The sequence below is a fragment of the Meriones unguiculatus genome, chromosome 6 (assembly GCF_030254825.1).
Source record: "Meriones unguiculatus strain TT.TT164.6M chromosome 6, Bangor_MerUng_6.1, whole genome shotgun sequence".
In the NCBI taxonomy this organism is placed as follows: Eukaryota; Metazoa; Chordata; class Mammalia; order Rodentia; family Muridae; genus Meriones; species Meriones unguiculatus.
The window spans coordinates 35,593,515-35,612,652 of record NC_083354.1 but is presented as its reverse complement, the minus strand read 5'-3'; the positions used below and the strand labels follow the sequence as shown (position 1 = coordinate 35,612,652).

The window sequence follows — 19,138 nt, the reverse complement described above, 5'->3', positions numbered from 1 at the left end:
GATGTTTGGCACACCACTGACACAGGGCACGTTGAAACACAGTCCAGTGTCGAGCGCTGCTCAGGACAGAACGAGGGGTCCCACAGATCTGCCAGTCAAGCCAGCAGAACAAGCAACCCTTGAGCAGGTAGAGGGACGTCTGGGCTACAGTACCCTGCGGTGCCTGATCTGAGAGTTAACATCAGGTCTCAGAATTCCGAGTCAGGGCTCCGGTGACCAGCAGGCTCCAGGTGTGTGTGTATGGGGGGTGGCGGTTCTGAGCTGACAACTCCCTGTGCCCTGGGCATAGAAGCCAGATGCCACTGTGCCCACTGCAACCTGGGGCTGTAGCTGGCTTCTCTGAATTTGCCTGAAAAACTCTCAATGGAGTGAAATAGCATGAAACAAGCCACTCCCATATCTGTCAACACATGGACGAGAGGCTGGAATTTTAAAATGACTGTGGTGTAAAGCAAAATAAAACACACACACACACACACACACACACACAATCAGAGGAAGAAAACCAAGCCCCAAAGGACAAGCCCCAGTGGAGCGCTAAGCCGTTGAGCCCAGCAGAGCTGACCACTCTCTAAGGGCCAAATACCCAGTGCGTGGGGTGCAACACTGTGGCCTAATTCTTTCCCACACAATCACTGACTTTGAATTATCTCACGTGCTGTTTAACTTTCTTGTCCAGGATGCTAAAATGGTGGCTCCTTTGGTGCTAAAATAAACTTAAAACGCTGTTAGTGGCAGTAAATGTGTGTGCTTTAATTCATAAGCTAATAAATAAGGTTTTTAGTTTCAGTGTCATTGTTTTAAAAATAATTTAAAAATTGGCAATGCCAAGCTTAGTTCAACCCCTTGATTTCACAATTTTGCGGCCTTTCTCAATCTCAAACTCTGACAACAACTCTACCCTAGTTTGAATTAGGGGCTGCTCATGCAGACAGTGGGAGATAGAAAACACAAACTGTTTCAATGAACATATTTATCACAAAGGTGCCCAGGAAATGGCTACCTCCATCTAAAGCATGAATTCATCATTTCTCTGAGTAGCACCCCCTCCCCTTCTTCTTTTAAAGAAGGAAGGACATGAGTACACACAAAACACATTTTGAGGAAGTATTTCTTCCTTCAATGTAGACATTTGGCACTGCCTCCTGATGAGTTACGGTGTAAGGCACCATAGCATTTGCAGATTATAGGCAGGCTGTTTGGTCAGAATATTTCAAGTGATTAACCAGTTTTATAGTCGTGAACCAGAAAGACAGCCCTTCCACAGCCACTGACAGGAAAGCCTAAAACAGGCATTTGCACTGTTATTTACTCCAGCTGTTGTGGTTGGGATGTGAAATGCTTGAAATGTGAAAGACTTGTGTGATTCAACTTTTGGTCCCCAGTGGATGGCACTAATTTGGAAGCTTGTGGAATGTTGTGAGGTGGGGTCTCACTGGAGGAAGCCGTGTGTTGAGAGTGGGACTTGGGGCTGGATAGTCCAAGCCTGCTTCTTTTCCCTCCGTTTCTTGACTACACATGCAGTGAGACAGGCTCCCTCACTCTCCAGTCATCGTGGCTGCCCTACCGTGAGGGAGGCCTTCACAGAGCCACCGTGAGGCTTAGCCTTAACTGTTAACAAAGTCTAGAATCACTTGGGAAGAGAGGCCTGCTGGAGACTGTCTAAACTGGGTTCACCTATAGGCATCCCCTGAAAACATGACACCATCTTGTGCCCAAGAACATGGCATCTTCAAGAACCAGGCATGCATGTGGTGTTCATACAAGCGTGAGGAAACACACCCACATGCATAGCATGAAAATACATAAATCTTTAAAACAACAAATTACAGTAAAATATATACTAATACTTACTTGTTTACTTATTAAGCTAGCGTTCATTAAAGGCTAAGCATATGCCGCTCATTATTAGATATAGGTCTAAGCCTTCGGCCCAGGTTCCACAGCTAGTAAATGTTTAATGGGAACCCATAACTGACTCACAGGTAAGCCACCCTAATGGTGCTGCTCTGTCTCTTTGCTTTCACAGTCAGCATGACTCTAAACTGTGACTTTCCCAGCCTAAGTTTTCATTTGAAAGATAATCTTCTGGACCAGCGGTGACCAACTCCCAACCATAAAGTCACTCTCTTTGCCACGTCATCGTCATCACTGTAATTCTGCTACTGTTAGGAATTGCAATGTAAATATCTGATCCTCAGGAATCTGACAGGCAGCCCCTATGGAAGGGTCAGTAGACACCCAAAAGGGTCATGACCCACAGGCTGAGATCCGCTGTTCTAGACTGATTGGAAGATTTTTCCATCCTGAATGATGCAGCAGCTACACAGGTGTGTTTGCTTTCAGATCAACCAGGCCCTACATCTTGAAGTGAATTTTCTTCCTTTTACTCTTCAATAATGCTGATTTGTAGTCTAAACAATAAGTTCACTATGTTAATCCCAGAACTCAAGGCCTGAAGCAGGAGAGTGGCAAGTCTGAAACCAGCCTAAACTATATATTAAATTCAAAATCAACTTAGCCTATATGGTAGGACTCTAGCCAAACAAACAAGTGAGTTAAAAAAAAATCCTAAAACAAGAAATCTAAAGATTTATTTATTTATCCATCCATTGTAATCTTGTTTATTTATTTAATTTGTTTGTTTGCCTGAACAAATTTATGAGCACCGTATATGCAGTGACAGGAAAGGTCAGAAGAGGGTGTTGGATGCCCTGGAACAGGAGTTAGGGATGAGCCACCACATGGTTCCTGGGACCTGAACACAGGTTTCTTGTAAGAACAGCAAGTGCTCTTAATCACTGAGCCATCTCTTCAGCCGCCCTAAGACAACATCTCCTTCATAAAATCCTAGGAGGCATCATAAACTACATTAAACAAAGCACTTGTATTTCTCAAGGAGTTACAAGTGTTAGAGAAAATGAGTAGGTTAACAGATGAAAAATGAAAACAATTTTAAAAGAATGACTTGTGTGCATCATTTATTCTCAGTTCTGCAATGGAACAATGAATGTAGAACACGGAGCTGCCACATTTCAGACAGAAGATCATCATCTTCAGTGTGTCAGGTACACAGGAGGTGTTGTGTGTCCTTTCACCAACTTTCCCTGAGGGCATGCTCCCCATGCTGCTGGTTGCCAGGAAAAAGGTGAAGAAAATCTGCAGTCCTGAGGGGATTTCAGAAACTTCCACCCAAGTCACAGCACTGAGCATCAGTTACAGAATGAGCCATCAGCAGGACACAGGTAAGGTGAGCCCCCTGACAGCCAGAACATAGTGGCTTCAACCAGAGCCAAAGGTTGTTTCCTGTCTTCACAGGCACAGTGAAGGGGTGAGTGAAGGAGGGAGGGAGGGAGGCGGTGATCTTTATATGGGTCTTTGAATACATGTGTCTCAGGGCACCCTGGGCTTCCCTCCCCAGGTCTCCTTGAGATCTACTCAGTGAAACAGCTCCACATCCAGTGTCTGTCTTCACTCACCCTTGTAGGAATATGCAGGACATTATGTCAAACATTAAATGCTATTACCTACAGTTTCTACTATTAACTCAAAGTCTGCCCTGTAACAAGTTTCTCCTGTCCAATAAAACCATTTTTATATAACCGATGAACTCAGGCTCAATTCATTCATTAAATGTTTACCAGCTCTCATTTAAATACCTGATGGAGTGCTGGGAACTTGGGGCAGAGAAGTGACGGAGGTGGAGCTCAGTTGAGGAAGGAAGGAGTGGGGATTGATGGGAAAGATGTACAGAAAGAAAGAGCGAAAAAGCCATTGAGATCTGAGCAGAATGAGCCATGGATGGAGAAAGAGACACAGGGAGATAGAGCTGGGAAGGTAAACCAGAAAGCCAATGCTAGGAAACGGGAGAAAGGTAGCTGAAAAGAGAGGCAAGCATTTCCGCTCGACTCACTCCAAAGGCTGCTAGCACTGACTCTACAAGGATTTCCATGGCTAAGTTTGCAGACTACATACTACTGCCTAGTTCAAGTGTAACTTCTTGCCGGTCTGGTCATGACTTCCCAATAGTATTTAACACATTGGGTCACTCTGCTTTTTCAGAAATATTTTCTTCCCACACATCTATCACAAAGCGCTCTCCTAGCTTTTATCCACATCATTAATGATTCTTTTGCCGACTTCACTTCTTTCTCTCTGAGCCAAAGAACACAGGTGTGTGGCCATTTTCTGTCTTTGCTTCAAACATCCCTGGGTATGCATCAGCCCTTTAACCCTAGCATAGACCAAATGCTGTGGTCCCCACACATAATCCCAGCACATGGCAGGAGGATTAAATCCCAAGATCACCATCAGCTATATATCAAGCTTAAGGCCAGCTGGGACTACATAAGACCCTTTATATAAATAACAAATAAGTAAATAAACCATTTACTTGTCAAATTCTGGGCAGTTTACATTAGGAACGTCACCTGAGACATTAAGTACATTGCTTTTTCATCTGTAAATCGAAGGTTTGCACAAGTTAAAAAATTGATTTCATATGTGTACTATGATGTAATGACATGCAAATACTCAGAATATTGTCAAGTACCTATTAGGTACCATCTTCCCAACCCATCAGTATGACGGGCTTAAAAGCCAATTATAACTTTTAGGACTCCAATTCTATACCTTCCACTGAAAACTAGTTTTATATTATACTTCTGACATGTGTCATGTGACCATTGGTGCTCATCTGTCATTTCTTTATAAACAGTGGGGGCACAGAGAAAGTTTTTTAGAGGACCAAGAGTGCCTCAAAACTGACAGGACTGGAGAACTTTTAATATTTTTCTTCTCAACTTCCTCGTTCTACAATCCTCATTTAAATAAACGGATCCAAACTTTCTTTGGATGCCCAAGCCAAATGTTGGAATTATTCCCAATTTTCCTCTCTTTTAGCCTTCCTGTCCTGTTGAACTAAATGATTATTTCCAAAATATTTCTGGATGCAAAACATTTAATAAGGACTAAGAACCACATGTGCTCCTGTGACCTTGGCAGTCACCCAGCAAACTAAAAGCCAGGATCCCCCGGGAGTCACCCTGTTCCAGCACTGCAGACCCTTCCAGTATCTGCCCACAGTTCCACACCCCGTCAAGCTCCAGTCTTCGGCTTGGCACATCCAGAAACGTTGACCAGAGCATCCCGGGCCTGTCCGTTTTGGGCCACCACCAACATGCTCTCAGGAGTCATTGTTATTTTTCTCATATTACTCTTAGCTAACCAGAAAAGAGCATTCCTTACCAGCTCTGAGCAACTTAGTGAATCATTCAAACAAGTTAGAAGAAAGCATACAACAGGGCCAGAACTGGTGTCTCAAGCCTGTTGTCCTAGCACTTCAGAGGCTGAGGCAGGAGGACTGCTATGATCATGAGGCCAGCTTGGGCTGACAGTGAGTTCTAGCCAGCCTGAATTACAGATGAGACCGTATCCAAAAACAACAAGAGCAACAAAAAAAAAAAAAAAAAAGAAAGAAAGAAAAAGAAAGAAAGAAAAAAAAAACCTGAAATTGCTTATCAAAGCAGTGAAAATAACAAAGGAAAATGAGCAAAGCCTCCATGCTTTGTAGCGTGTCCCAAGAATTCCGAACAACGTGTTTAAAATCACAATCCCTTTGCATATCTGACTCTAGTAAGCAATGGCACAGGAACTTGACAGCTTCTGTGGAATTAGAAGGGTTTTCCCAAGGAGCTGGCTCATGGGGTAATATACTTGCTGTGCAAGCATCCAGACATGAGTTTGTCCAGCCCCCACATAAAAACCTGGTGAGGCAGAGCTTGCCTGAAATTCTAGGGTGGTAGAGATAGCATCAGGAGGATCTTGGGGGCTTGCTGGCCAACCAGTCTATCCTGAACAACAAGCTCCATGTTCAAGGAGAGACCCTGCCACAAAAGATAAGTTGAAGAGGTGTAGAGGAAGTTACTCAGCATCACCTCATGTCTCTCCATGTGCATAGGTAGGCATGCACCTACACACATGTGTGCACGCACACGCACATACCACAAAAACTGTCTACAGCAAAAATTGAAAACATGTTCTCTGATATTGCTTCCAGGAGTGTTTGCTTTGCTAAACATTAGAGCAGGTTTTCATAAGTCCTAATGTTCAGGATCCCACCCTTACTGAATCATAATCCTACATGATCACCGAAGATGATCTAGGCTTTCAAAGCTCCCTTGGAATTCTCACATCAGTCAGTGGAGCCACAGACCTACGAATGATGCTCTTGATGTATGAGTGTCTTAAATGCTGTGAAGAAAGGCTTTGAAGCAGGAGGCAGGCGTTGAATCCTGAGGACTGTAGGAACTCATTCGAGTTTCTTGGCTTCTTGGCCTTTCTGAACCTCCCTTGACTCAGTTACTTAGAAATTGTTCCCATGTCAGACAGGTTTCCTGCACATTGTGCACTATGACTCAGAGATAGAGAGCCCACAATGTGGAATCCTCATGCAACTAATTCTCTTTTATTTATGTGTTTGTGTATGTGTGTGCATGTGTGACAAGTGGGTGTAGGCAGGTATACGTGTGTACACACGTGTGGAGAGCTCAGAGGACCATTTTGGGTACCCATTCCTCGGCTTTGTACTTCTTTTTGAGTCAGGGTCTCTTAGTGCCCTGAAGCTCATCGAGCAGGCTAGGCTGACCAATCACAAAGTCCCAGGGATTCTCCTGTCTCTGCCCTTCCCCTCCCACCCCTGTGCCGACATCACAAGCATGTGCTACTGTGCTTCGCTATTTCACATGGGGATTGACTGAAAGCAGGTCCTCAGGTTTGCATGGCCAGGACTTTTCTGACTGAATTATCTTCCCAGCCTCACAATTGATATCCTTAATAGTATATATAATTGTAACAGTACATTATTAATGCCAATTAGTTACCAAGCACTAATCAAATGCCATGTCTAGAATGCAAGGGATGATTGCTAATCGTGCCTAACGCAGAGTATGAATGAATACGTAGCCATCGGTCAGAGCCTGGCAGACCCAAGGAACTCAAACACCAAGCTTGAGTCTTCAGGGCCCTCTCCTTTACAAGACACAGCATGGTTCATGGATTCCAGAGCTCACCCACACCCACACATGACACCACACAAATTTGCGGTGTCCCACATGCAACCGTGTGACTTAAGTGTGGCTTGCTGAAGAAAGCAAATAATAAATCTCCTTGCGTCTTATTAGAAGGGACTTTTAAATCGTCAGTGACACATGGAAGAAAAGGAAGGAGGATGTTTCCAGGCACACCGCTCTTATTCACTGGGTTACCCAGAGCTCGGGATGACTTGTTTTTCTTTAGTTGTATCTGAGCAGTTTGACAGATACTGTGACAAGGTTACTTTTAAATTGATAAAAGGTTTGATTGTGTCAGCGCATTTGTCAAAACTGTCGGACACTGTGTGTAATGGACTCTGCGCCTGAGCTGGATGGCATGGGAGCAGTTTTAACTATTCAGTGCTCGGCACACACCCTAAGGGGCCCCCAGCAGGGCGGGGTAAAAGTCAGGGCGTGAGCGCCTTCAGTTTCTTCAGTTCTGAGCACACACTTACTCTCTTCTATTGGCTTTTCAAAGTGGGTGTTCCTCCTCTCTGACATTCACAGTCTTATTTGTAAGGGGAACATTTTTAGGGTGTGGGAACTTGAATAAGGAGAGCATGTGCTGGACGAGTTGAGGGGCAGGACCACCCAGCCCTTCTCAACAGTAACTTGCTCACGCCTCAGCAGCACCATCCATGTTTCACGTAAGACCAGAGGAGCCATTCACAACTCAGCAACAACTGCCAAGGGCTCTCCTCTCTGGTTTGTTTTTGTTTTGAGGTAAGGGCCCACTATGTAGCTCAGCCTAGCCTCAGACTTCAGAAGATCATCCTGCCTCAGCCACTCATGTGCTGGGATTACAGCTATGCCTCACCACATCTGCTTCTTGGTCAGGAGCTTCTGAAATCGTTGTTTTAACCCAAATGTGTAAGCCATTTGCATGGTTAGATAAAAAATAATAGACATGGAAAATGTAAATGCATGTATAATTGTTCCAATGCAATTGATGCTTAATGCTAAAGTGTGGCTATAAGTCTATAAAGTTTTCAGTTGCAGGACTGGTGGATAGCTCCAAGGCAGTGGACTGATTGCCTAGTACATCCGGCTCTAGCGAGTCCATTACACAGGGTGTCAAACAGTTTTGACAGATGCAAAAAGAAAACGGGAAGAAAGGGGGAAGAGGAGACAGGGGGAGTAGAAAGAGACAGAGAAAGAGAGAGAGATACCGCTTTCTTTGAGGGGGAGAGTTAACGTAAGGATTGAAAATTCATTACATCATCAAGCTTTTATTCAGCCTAAAAGCATTCTCAAGCTTTGTTACATGGGATGGCCTCACCACGAGCTGCTCCTCTTGTGATTAGCAGGTGGCAGGTGACCCAAGTGTCCACCCAAGATCTTCACTTAGTAGCTCGCCCCACTCACATGAGTGTATAATTAGCTGGTGGGGTAATTCTAACCTGTACCAAAGTTTCATGTTAATCAGTGTTTCTCTTGTGTCAGTCCCCATTGTATCTGCCTTGAGCACCCTCACTGTCTTATAGAATGTTTTGTGCCCTTTTGTGACAAGTAAGAGACAGGAACTAATTAAAGGTCAAATGATTTGGGTGTATTTTGTACTACTTGCTGATTTCTGGTTTTGTTTTGTTTGTTTGTTTTGAAGCTACTGGATTCTTCAGGCCTGTGTTGCTTTGCTTTCTTAATAAAAAAGAAAAAAAAAACAATATGAATGTAGTTGTGCCTGGTGGTACAGTCTGTAAACCCAGCTACTCAGGAGCCTGGGGCAGGAGGATTGCAAGTTCAAAGCCTTTCTGGGCTACAGACTGAGTTCTAGGCCAGCTGGGGCAACATGGCTGCAACTCGGCAAAGCCTAAACAGAAATAAATGCTGTCCAAGGAGCTGGCAAACAGCTCAGTCATGAAGAGCTTGCCTCACCTCACTTATATCAGACCCTAAATCCAGGCCCCAGGACCAGCACAAAAGTTCACATCACATCTTTCCCCGCATGATTATTCATTCTCATTCCCATGCTTTCTCTGGGTGCTGGTCAGCTTTGCTTCCAGCTGACTTTTCAATCATACCTGTTCTGAATGGTCAACAGCTCAGGGGGCCTCCTCCTCACTCTGCAGCTGGAGTTACCTTTCTTCAAATATAATGTGACTGTCTCTTTATGACAATTCCATGTCATAAGGACACAGAAGTACGACAATTCCTCTACAAGAAGGTCATCTTGCCTCCCTCCATGCTAGAGGTTCACTGTGTTCTGAGGCCAGCTGCCCTTTCCTGCGGCCACACTGACCTTTTCAGGGCCTTGTCCTTGCAGGGTTTCAGCCAGACATGGCTTCTCCAAGTCAGTTATTCTGTCTGTCTGGGGTACTCCTCCCACCTTCCTCATTAAATCTATTCATCTTTCTGATCTTAATTGCCATTCCCTCCGAGATGACAGATCTGCAGGCATGTTATAAGCTAAGACATGTCATGCTTCATTTCTGAACTTACGGCGATATTTTTATTTTTAAGCCAAAAGCTTATTTAGACCACATTTTTTTCCCAAGTAGAAGAAAAACAGAGTTAAGGCAAAGCCTTATCTAAATGATGTCACCAACAATGTGCTAGAAGTGTTATGTAAATGCTTCCTTTGCTTGATTGCTTTTTGTTTTTATTCTTGCTGTTGTTAGACAGGGACTCAAGTAATGTGGCCTGGCATTCAACTTTTCATGTTGCCAAGGATGACCCGGATCCCTCTGCCTTCCTCCTTCCAGTGCTGAGATTACAGGCAGGCATGGCCATGTCTGGTATGTGAGTATTTCTTTACTGAGAACCTAGTGAAAAGCAGTCCATATTTTGAGCTTTCTAAAGAGATCCAAATGACCCCTAACTATCTGTTTCCTGCTAAACATACACAAGGGCCATGCAATTATCTAAGGTATGGCTCTAACTAGATACTTCCCAAATATGTCTTTCTGTTTATTATTATTATTATTATTATTATTATTATTCCTTCAGTTTTGCCTTTTTTTTTCCTTAACTGTCATCTGAACACAGGGGTGGGGAGGGTCATTAAAAATTGTTTTCATGTTATACATTGAGCTATAAATAATGCATTTATTTTCCTTTATATCATCATCTAGCTATACAGTGCTGTTCAAATGGGTGGCATATTCTAATACCAGAAAATTCAGCATATTTATGCTGCTTCTGAATATCTATTATTTTATTATCATTGATATTAGTAATCATTACACACCCTGTCATGTGAGGAATACTTTAGAAGTACCTATAATTTCACAAAAATTAGCACGGTAACTGGGTGCATAGGAAGTTTGAGCAAGCCTACAAATACTGCCCAGGACACAGGTCAGCTGGCAGGCTTTTCTCGGATGCCCAAAGCCTTGGATTTGATCCCTGACACCACATAAGCCAGGTGTGGTGGTGCACACCTGGAATTAATCCCAGCAGTTGTGAGGCAGAGGCAGGAACATCAAAGAAGTTCATGGGCATCTCAAGCTACACAAGGAAGCCATCCTGGAATGCATGGGACACTGCTGCAAACCAGGAAATGAAAACCTTGCACATTTTTTTCAGGTGAAAGCATTTTAGAATGTTTGATCTCTGATAGCAATATAAAATTAGAAAATCATAAATACAAATAACAAGCACGATAGGAAACTGATGGTACAAAAGAGGGATCAGATCTTTCCAAACGAGCTGTGTCAATCTCTTAGCAAGAGCACCCCTGGCCAGCAAGGTCTTATCCACAGTGGTGAGCCATCCGAGGCTGAGGGTGGACAGGGGAACAAGAAAAAGAGACACCGATGGACAAGGGCAAGTTCCAAATGAGGACCTCACTCCCTGAAATTTAGAGTGAAGGAAATGTAAACAGCTTCAGAGTTCAAATCCATTCTTTGATACATGAGACAAAACAAATTGAAGTGTGCAGCAGTGATTTGTTTAAGGCCTCAGACCCCCACTGACGATACAGCCAGGAGTGAAAACTAGGTATCTTCATACACAGTTAATGCCACTATGTTTTCCAATCATAACTATTCTCTAAGCTCTTACAGGGAAAATATTATGAGCAATTAATACCAGATCCTGACCACTTCAGTGACCAGAGAACCCAAAAATGTTTTTACAGTAACCTGACCATTGGCTAAGTCTTACTAGCCAGCAATTACTTGTACACATAGCCAACCATTGTGCTCTGCATCTGTAGCCTGCTTGAAGTTTCCCAGATTCAAGATTTCTGTGCTCCTGCACATCTCTGACCACCACGTCTTTCCAGCCCACACAGGCTTGTGTGCAATTCTTCCCAGTTACAAAATAACTGGTGACACTTTACAGAGATAGAGGTTGACAGAGAAATACGTGCCACGATGCTGCCACAGCAGCATGTCCATAAACCAGAAAAATAAAATTGCCAGAAATCTCTGGGCTTTCCACTTCTTATGTTACACACATTCCCAACCATGGCTGAGTCCAAGCCACCAAATCTGTACCGAAGCTCCAAGAGAATTCAAGAATATTGAATAATAGGTTCTAGCATGTTGTTCAGAGGCAGTTTCGTAACAACCCCAATGCAACCAGAAAAAAAAAATCTAGAAAAATAAAAATTCAAACCGACTTTGTGTGTTTGTTTGGTAGGGATGTATGTACTGTTCGTATGGGTGCATGTGTGTGTGTTGCAGGAGGCATGTCCACACCTCAGTGTATCTGTGTAGAGGTCAGAAAGTTGAGTCCAAGTGTAAACCCTCAGGTTTCATCCTAAGCTTGCAGTTAGGCTACGCTAGCTGGCCCTGGGATCCTCTTGTTTCGGTCTAACTGGGCTACAAGTGTGTGCAACCATTCCCAGCCTTTAACAGGGGTCATTGGAACTTAGGTATTCATGCTTCTAAAGCAAAGTTCTTTACTGACTGAGCCACATTCCCAGGCTTCAGTTCATTCTTCGTAAAGACGAAGGTGAAATTACAAAGGCAGACATAGTCACATGATGGCTGAGAAAGTCTGAGCATCTGCCCCTTCTTGCCCTCATCAACACAGTGATGCTTTGGACCAGAACAGTCAGTGGTCCTCATGTGCCAATTCGAGAAGAGGTTTTCAGACAAGGAGCAGCATTTGCCACATGAGAACACCTGTAAGAAATATTCGCCTCTTGAGTTCCTTTCCAGACCCAGAAAGGTGGAGTCTCAGGCGCAGAACACCATAGGTTGCATAGAACAACAAGAAATAATCTTTACTAAATACCCACATACATGCCTTATGATCATGACTCAAGTATGAATCAGAGATAACACCTATTTATCTACAAACTCAATCATAAACCAACAATTCTCATATTTCCTAGGACTTCACTTTCCAAAATAGTTCAGATTTTTCTGACAAGCTGTTTACTTTCTGATTCTCAACCCCTGTGTATTTTATAAAACAAAACTTAACAAATGTCCATATGCCTCCTCCATCATAGTTTCAGCATTAGAAAAACAAAACTAATGTCTTCTCAGTAAACATTTTTTTTTTGCACAGCTCCATCTTAAATTTTGCACAAATCAAGGCAGACAGTAGCAACAGGGTGTCTTTATCCAAATCCACACACTGTTTTGTTAGCTGATTATCTGGTTATGATTTTTTTGCATGTTTGTTTGTGTCTGTCTGCCACTATCTGTTGTCTAGATATGAACTCCCAACTTTCAAATTCATAATGAAGGCAAATAAACACTGTAGTGTTTTCCCTCCTGATGTTTTAGATGTTGGAAACCTTACAAAATAAATAGCATCTTTACCTTCATACAATAGGGTTACAGAAGAGAACGGAAGCACCTGAGAAAAGCCCCCGCCGAATTTAAAGATGCTCAGCTGTGGGACAATCAAACCATAGACATCTGCCTTGATGCTATTTTGAAAATAATAGGAGGGGAAGCTAAAGCCCACAGCCTATGGCTTCTAACTCATGATTTGTTGCTGAGTTTCTTTGTTGGGTAAACCCATGCAGTCTTAACATATTTGCACAGACATGGAGTGATAATAAATGTGCTGGTAGATAAGGGATTAATGAAAACAGTTTTGGAGGAAAGTTCAACTATTTCTATCGTTCTTGGGAAATACAGAAGGACTCTGTCAGTGAGTTCTTGGCTTGAATGGGAAGAAGAATCATGGGGCTTGGAAGTAGATGCTTCCAAGGAAATTAACAGGCAAGTTACCTGGACCTGGTTAAACCTGTATTTACCAAGGATTGCCAGAAAAGCTTGGATGCCTGGACAGGACAGCAGCCTGAAATCAACTGCATCATCGACACCTCTAAAACGCAGCTCTTTCCATGAACAGAGTCTGCCATCATGAACCCCTCCCCAGATATGTTGGGTAAGAACACATCTCTGTTGTCACTCTCTGTCCTGTAGGTCACACACGACTTAGCCAGCATTTGTCAAGACATGTTCAAGAAATTCCACCTCTGCAACCATTTGGGGTTTGGTCCCAAACCCCAATCCCTGAATGAAGCTGGAGAAAACCCCCAAAAGAGTCCTCATTGAATCTGCAGTTGCTCCAGTCCATGGGGTGTCCCCACACCCGATATGGGCATCATAACAGGCCTGGGGAGCTTTGGGACACTTACGGTTGACACAGCTTGATGAGGTCCTGGTCCGTGGTGCCTGGTGGAAGGCCTCGGATGTACAGGTTCGTTTTACTCAACTGTTCCCCGCTGCTGTTGCTGCTGCTGTTTGTGCTGGGGCTGGGAGGAGCCATGGGATGGGGGGCTGGTGCATAGGACTGCTGCAAATGCAAAGGAAAAACTGTCACTGGACAAACACAAGGCAGGACCTAGGCACAGGCCAGCAGCATGCACTAAAGGCAGTGCAAGCTGCTTGCTCTATGGAGTACAAACACACACACACACACACACACACACACACACACAGACACACACACTAATACCATGTTCCATGCTGCTTCTAAGAATATCAACATTCCTAGCTTTTCCCCTCCTCTGGCCCAGCATTTGGACAGCGCAACCATGAACAGCAGATTAAGAAGCGAGCAGGTGCTCCTGGCATAAACTCTCAGCTTTTGACTTTGTCCCTCACCATACTGGCCCTTGAGCTTCTAAATGACTCTGTCACTGCCTTCATTGTTGCACCGAAACAGTTCAGACCTGATGTTCAACCTTGCTTCTAACAGCCTAACATCTTTACCTTCCCTATTCTTTGGCTTGCTCCTTTTCTCCAAAGAAATTTCCATCTGCTGCTTTCCTTGGTCCCATGGTAGAGCACAGTTGTAAGTGTGTAGATATCATTCCAGGCATCCTCGCTCTATAAGTGAGCAAGGGAAAAAAGAATGGAGGGGGTTCCTTTCCACTCTTAAACTGCCTTCCTGCTTCAAAAAATCATAACCAATTTGAAATCTCTGAGCCTAGAGTGTTTCCAGCTGGGTCCCCTGGGAGTCTAAACAGGAGGATTCATGTGTTGGAGCTACCCTGTTCACTGTAGGGTGTTTATCAGTGAGTAGCCTTTGCATACCAGTCCATTGGCAGGTATTCATTGCACGTGGGAGCTAACGATAGGTAAGAATATTGCCTGATGTCCACTGGTCATGCTAAGGCTCCTCCTCATTTCAGAACTCCTATTTTAATCAGTCAAACCTTTTTATGTTAAGATTAGAATAGTAAAATTGCCATCTGAAGCTTGGGAAGCAGCATATAAAGGTAATTATACTTATCCAGATCAAAATCAGTAGATCTGGCATTGTTTGACTACCTCCCTCCTCACGCAGGCCGTCTTCAGAGCTCAGATTACATGGACTGCCTGGGTAGAGTCCTTGCTGTGTGTCTTCCTGGCCGGGTGACCTTTAGGTGGTGACTGGGCCTCTCTAAAGAACAATAATCTCATTAACATGAACAAGATAATGCTAGCTCTCTTGGTCACAGGGTCAGTTAAAGAGCACAGGGAGCTGATGCAGACATGGCTATCGTAAGTGACCAGCTCACAGTAGACACTGGTGAAGCCATACACTGATCGTTGTGGCTAGAACATCACTCTAATAGTACTGTTCCTAAGAGCCCCAGGTTTTTCGCTTGGAATTCAGAACGTCGCTCAAAAGCAGGAATGAGCACATTCTTCGACAATGGCTGTGAGGTTTGATAAGGGGCTCGGCAGTGAAGAGAATCTTCTGCCTTTCAGGGGTACAGGGTCAGTTTCCAGCTCCAATATTGTAGGTAACAATAGCCCTGTAACTTGCTCCAAGGGATCCCCTCTTCTCGACTCTGCTAGCGAGTATGCACACATGATGTACATTGACTCACACAGGAACATACAATACACGTCAAAAAAAAAAAAAAGACATCTTTTAAATTATTCCACTGGAAAAATTAGTTCTCTCCCAATGACTTAGTTAATGGGCTGGGGTGGGGGTTAGTAATTGTCAAACAGAAAGCTTGTACCAGGGCTCAGTAACAGAAATGAATTTATTCAAATAGTGAGATAGTTAATATTGATTGTCAACTCCACAGAATCGACACTGACCTGGGAAATAAGCATATCACATGTTTGGGGCAGTTTCTAAACTGGGTTAGTTGAGGTGAGGAGCCCAACTTGAGTGTGGACTGAACCGTCTCAGGGACTGGAAGGCAGGACAGAATAAAAATGGGACAGTGGGCAGAGCACGGGGATTCATCTCTGCTCCTAAGTGGAGATGTGATGTGCCTGCTGCCTCAAGCTCCTGGGACCGGGTCCTTCTCCACCACATGGACTATATCCTTATACAGTGGTCGAAAGTAAGCCCTTCCTTCCTTCCTTCCTTCCTTCCTTCCTTCCTTCCTAAGTTGCTTTTGTTAGGTATTCCGTCAAAGCAATGGGAAAGGTAACCAATACAGATGGTGTTCATCTACTCAATATTTGAGCCATGGAAGAAATCTAAGGGCTAATTTGATAATATGATGGAGGAAAAGGGCAACAAACTACACTTTGTGCCTTTGTAATCACAAACAAAACAACCACCACAACCGTGGCCAGGTGAACATGTAAGGAGAGAACATGTAACAACAGAAGTGAACTTGGCCTCACCACGGTGAGGTGAAATCAGGGGGTCTGAACTGAGGCCAAACTTATCCCACTTGATTCCCTCCCTCCTCTCCAGTCACTTCCCGGATGTGGGTTCAACACACTGGGAGGCTCCCTTCATTTCTGCTCTCTGCCTGATTGCCCCTTACTGAGGGTTCTCACTTAGAGCTAAGAACCACACTGCCATTTTCCTTCCTAGCATTAGCAATTTGGTTCTTATTCATGTGTTGCGATTAGTTACTTAATGTCTACCTGTGTCTTGAGTCCGCTAGCAGGAATCACCTAGCCTGTACCATATAAACAGAAGGTGGCTATAAATCTTTAGGTGCTATCTAGTGCAATTAAAATGAATAAACATGATGCTGAAGTTATGGACACAGAGGGTGTGCTCACAGGACTCAGCTTTGTTTCCTGCTGTAGTATTTGCCTTACACCTCTCAAGATCTCAGAATGACCCTGGTCCATATTTCCAAGCAGCTATATGATAGTGCTTCTTAAGATTCAAGACCTCAATGTACATCTCACTGCACTATTTTCCACACCCTTCACCGGCTCCCCAAACCTGAAGGCCGTCATCATGAGCCCCTTGGTTTTAGTACAGTCATCATTTTTCAGCCTCGACACTCACTGGAGAACTTGGTGGTGACTTTATCTCTTTCTTCTCCCCCGATATCAGAATACTACCAGCCATCCCATTCTCTGTATTCCTAGTCTTTCTCATGGCCAGAGTGAGTGCCGCCTGGTATTATGATCTGTCTTCAGGCTTCCTATCTGCTCTCCTTCCTTTCCTGTTCCATTACACAGGCCTCTGTTTATTTGGCTAGATGAGAGGCACCAAAGGATACAACAGAACTGTCAAATGCAAGCTCAGATTGGCTCAAAACAAAAGGATGAGGAAAGGAGGGTCAGGGGAAGAGAGAGCAAGCAAATACCAGAGGAACAGAGGTCAGAATGCCATCTCCCAGAATGAACACTTCCCCAACCATTTCTATGGTACTGCCTAATGCAAGATCAGCATTAGTAATATGGCATTTCATCTTCTCCCATTGTTTTTGGAGAGGTAGATAGGTGCATGCTTTGTGTATTTGCAGTGATGTGTATCCATTACCTTTTAGGGTTTAATCTGTGCATAAAACTTGAGCATTTTTAAAACATAAAAAGTCAGCTTGCTTCCCGATCTAAAGTTTTCTATATCTCCCTTAGACACTCCTCAACACCTAGCTTTTCCTGTTGTACGAGCACTGCACATAGTAGGTGCTATTGGTGCTTGCTAGAGTGGTGTCCAGGTCTCTGGCTCACAGTAAGTCAGATCACATTTATTTCCTCATTGGTCACATCAAGTGCTTCACTGTCTTAACAATTGGCAGGCTTGGTTGTTTTCAAAGCTGCCTGCCACCATGTTCACCTCCCCTCTCCCCAGATTCCTTAGATGCCAGCCTGGAGTGGGGAGTCTTTTAAAATGAGACTTTGCTTAAAGCAGTTCCCACCATTGCTTAAGCGTTAGCATAACTGCAGAACCTAAAGAATGTCCCCAGCTTTCTGTATCACAGATCAAGAGAAACCAGACAGACCTGGACTGACTAGTCAAATAAGAAAAGCGGCAGCTATCGCATGATCAATACCTGTTTGCTAATTCCTTTGTTCCCTTGGGGCTCTTTGCAGGCATTTCCATAAGTAGAACACCATTTAGCAAATTGCATCATGCCTACAATGATCAATGTGTCCTCCGACAAGGCCAGGGTATTCAGTGGAATAAAAGACTAAAAGCAAAACGAAGTTGAAAAGGGGACAAGAAAGGTGTATGCATGGAAATGAAGATGTAGAGCAAATCATGTGTGCAAGTGTATGGGGTGCGTGTGCATGTGTGTGTGTGTCTGACTATCTCTGTGTCCATGTCCATGTGTGTCCATATGCCTGTGTGTGCATTTGCGCATCTATGTGTACGAGTGTCTGTGTGTTTTTGTGGGTCTGAGTGCCTGTGTGTCTGTGTTTGTGTGTATGGTGGGTGTACTTGTTAATAGGCACAGATACATGCTAGCACACGTGTGCCATGTGTGACTGCATATTGTAGCTAGAGGTCCATCTTCAGTGTCTTCTTTAATTGCCCTCTACTATGGGACAAGATCTCTTACTGAAAGGGAAGCTGTCACTACTCAGGTAGGTTGGCCAGCCAATGAGCTTCAGGCATCTGCTGGCCTCTGCGCCTTAGTCCTGCGGCACAGGCCACCATACCTAAAATTTTCTGTGGGTTTTGGAAATCAGAACTCAGATTTCCATGCTTATGTCACAGGCACTTTACCAACCAAACTATCTCCTCAGCCAGATACATCTCGTTTCTTATCAATGACTGTGAGGCCTCTGGGCCATGGGGGAAGACATGTAATAGTAAAGGTAATTTTCTGCCAAACTCCTGTTTATAAAGTCTAGAAATTCTGCCCAAAGAGAATCGCTTATTGTGGAGCTAAGGACAGAGAGTCTTCCTAGTCTCTAATGTTTCATTTATCTTTTGGGGATGCACCACAATTCAGATAGCCATAAGAATTGTAAATTGTTCTTGTGTTCAACAATTATAAATTCCCTCCTCTCCACCTCTTTTCAAAATAACATTCCTTTATCAACATCAAGTTGCAGAAGGCGCCCAGAATGCCTGATAAATGCACAACCTAAATGAATTAACTTGTGAAAACCAAGAGCAATTTTGTATGCTCTGGCTGTCAAAGGCAGATAATGAAACAACAGCATCTTTAGAAAAAGAAAGGAAGGAAGGAAAGAAGGAAGGAAGGAAGGAAGGAAGGAAGGAAGGAAGGAAGGAAGGAAGGAAGGGAGAGAGAGACAGAGAAAAGAGAAAGAGGGAGAGAGAGAGGAGTGTCAATAACCCCCAGGGTCAATGTATCCCTGTAGTCAATTTCCTGATTAAAGTGGCTAGCTACACTTTATCATTCATTCTTTTTCTCCTGCTGGATTTGGAATTTTATCGTTGATTAGATTTTAAATCATCCTGAGCCACTATGAAGAGATTTTTAAAATGTTAGTAAAATAATATTTACCTTCAGATAA

The 19,138-nt window shown here is 43.7% G+C and overlaps 1 protein-coding gene across 14 annotated transcripts in view; it reads right to left on the bottom strand.

Annotated features, from left to right (window-relative positions):
• The window catches only part of Rbms3 (RNA binding motif single stranded interacting protein 3), a 1,270,324-nt gene that overhangs the window by 482,721 nt on the left and 768,465 nt on the right, over window positions 1–19,138 (bottom strand). For all 14 annotated transcript variants that reach the window (XM_060385100.1, XM_060385099.1, XM_060385093.1 and 11 more), the window contains one exon: window positions 13,642–13,799. In XM_060385100.1, the coding sequence (XP_060241083.1) occupies window positions 13,642–13,799 (158 nt within the window). The remainder of the gene's footprint in view (window positions 1–13,641; window positions 13,800–19,138) is intronic.